Below are 2500 nucleotides of genomic sequence, written 5' to 3' on the forward strand. Positions count from 1 at the left end.
GCGTGTATGTGTTTGTGATCGAGCGTTTATGCGTGTGTGTGTGTGTGTGTGTGTGTGTGTGTGTGTGTGTGTGTGCGTGTGTGTGTCTGTATGCGTGTGTATGTGTGTGTGTGTAGTGGGGGGGAATGTATACCTATCTGCACATGTATATGTTCACATGTACGCATAGAAAAAAATATGTATGTGCGTGTGCATTTGATTCATAACCATGGCCTTGGAGGCACGACAGGCACTCACCTCCGAGAAAGTGTAGCGCCCGTAATGCATAATGGATTTGTAGTCGTAGGGAACATCCAAGCTGCTGTACCGAAGGTCGATCCCGTAGTTCTTCCTTGCGTCTGCGAGAGAGGCTCTTGTTACGATAGAATGCGAAATTATAGTGTATATATGTATGTATATATATATATATATATATATATATATATATATATATATATATATATATATATATATATACATATATATATATATATATATATATATATATATATATATATATATATATATATATATATGTATATATATGTGTGTGTGTGTGTGTGTGTGTGTGTGTGTGTGTGTGTGTGTGTGTGTGTGTGTGTGTGCGTGTGTGTGTGTGTGTGTGTGTGTGTGTGTGTGTGTGTGTGTGTGTGTGTGTGTGCGTGTGTGTGTGTGTGTGTGTGTGTGTGTGTGTGTCTGCATGTATGTATATATGTATGTATGTATGTATGTATACATGTATGTATGTATATACAAATACATGTGTGTGTAAAGTAATGTTGATGCTGATAAATAAACACAATATATGCTCAGATATATTCACCAAACGCCCACGCCCAACCCAGACAAGACGTGTCAAAATCACCTTCTCGAATATTTTTCCATTTGACTTGTATATAACTCCCTCGATCCGGCCGCGTGTGCTCGTGCAGGAACCCAGCGGCATGCAGGATTTCGTGCATGATCTTGCCTCGGAACCTGCATCCTAATCCTAGGTTTATTATCACCTACAAGATGACAGGACAGGAAAATCAGACATGTCACTATTTTCTATCTATCTATCTATCTATCTATCTATCTATCTATCTATCTACCTATCTATCTATAATTTGCTCAAGAAGGTGTCATGCGTAAATAAGGAATCTTCTAGAGAATTGAGAAACGTAGCACAAAAATAGTCATGCAGGGAGGAGGAATCTACTTCAAGAGTCATGCATAGATAAGGGATCTATATCTAAATATATCATGTATAGGCGAGGAACCTGCGTCAGAAGAGGTCCTGCATAGATAAGAAATCTACTTCAATAAACTATTTAAGGTCTATAAAGAGTCACACTGAAAAAAAACAAGATTTATACCACCAAAGGCGTCAGGCATATATAAGGAGTCTACTTTAGAAGTCAGGCATAGATAACAAATCGACTTCGGATGTCATGCACAGATAAGATATCTACTTCAGAAATCCAACATAGATAAGAAATCTACTTCGGAGGTCAGGCATAGATAAGAACTCTAATTCATAAGTCATGCATAAATAAGAACCCTGCTTCAGATGTCATGCACAGAGAAGGAACCCGCTTCAAAATCCACGCATAGATTAAAGAACCTCCCCCAAAAGTCATGCACAAAAAAGAGAACCTCCCACAAAAGTCATGCACAAAAAAGAGAACCTCCCACAAAAGTCATGCACAAAAAAGAGAACCTCCCACAAAAGTCATGCAAAAAAAAAGAGAACCTCCCCGAAAAGTCATGCACAAAAAGGAGAACCTCCCCGAAAAGTCATGCACAAAAAAGAGAACCTCCCCCAAAAGTCATGCACAAAAAAGAGAACCTCCCCCAAAAGTCATGCACAAAAAGGAGAACCTCCCCCAAAAGTCATGCACAAAAAAGAGAACCTCCCCCAAAAGTCATGCACAAAAAAGAGAACCTCCCCCAAAAGTCATGCACAAAAAGGAGAACCTCCCCCAAAAGTCATGCACAAAAAGGAGAACCTCCCCCAAAAGCCATGCACAAAAAAGAGAACCTCCCCCAAAAGTCATGCACAAAAAGGAGAACCTCCCCCAAAAGTCATGCACAAAAAGGAGAACCTCCCCCAAAAGCCATGCACAAAAAAGAGAACCTCCCCCAAAAGCCATGCACAAAAAAGAGAACCTCCCCCAAAAGTCATGCACAAAAAAGAGAACCTCCCCCAAAAGTCATGCACAAAAAAGAGAACCTCCCCCAAAAGGCATGCACAAAAAAGAGAACCTTCCCCAAAAGTCATGCACAAAGAAGAGAACCTTCCCCAAAAGTCATGCACAAAAAGGAGAACCTCCCACAAAAGTCATGCACAAAAAGGAGAACCTCCCATAAAAGTCATGCACAAAGAAGAGAACCTCCCCCAAAAGTCATGCACAAAGAAGAGAACCTCCCCCGAAAGTCATGCACGAAAAGGAGAACCTCCCCCAAAAGTCATGCACAAAAAGGAGAACCTCCCCCAAAAGTCATGCACAAAAAGGAGAACCTCCCACAAAAGCCATGC

At 40.7% G+C, this 2500-nt stretch overlaps 1 protein-coding gene across 1 annotated transcript in view; it reads right to left on the minus strand.

Annotated features, from left to right (window-relative positions):
- Positions 1–2500, minus strand: part of LOC113804563 (astacin-like metalloprotease toxin 2) — a 10079-nt gene that overhangs the window by 1357 nt on the left and 6222 nt on the right. The window contains exons 5-6 of the mRNA XM_070129308.1: positions 845–986; positions 238–338 (exon numbers count right to left, since the gene is read on the minus strand). Of these exons, the coding sequence (XP_069985409.1) occupies positions 238–338; positions 845–986 (243 nt within the window). The remainder of the gene's footprint in view (positions 1–237; positions 339–844; positions 987–2500) is intronic.

The sequence above is a fragment of the Penaeus vannamei genome, chromosome 13 (genome assembly GCF_042767895.1).
Source record: "Penaeus vannamei isolate JL-2024 chromosome 13, ASM4276789v1, whole genome shotgun sequence".
Classification (NCBI taxonomy): domain Eukaryota; kingdom Metazoa; phylum Arthropoda; class Malacostraca; order Decapoda; family Penaeidae; genus Penaeus; species Penaeus vannamei.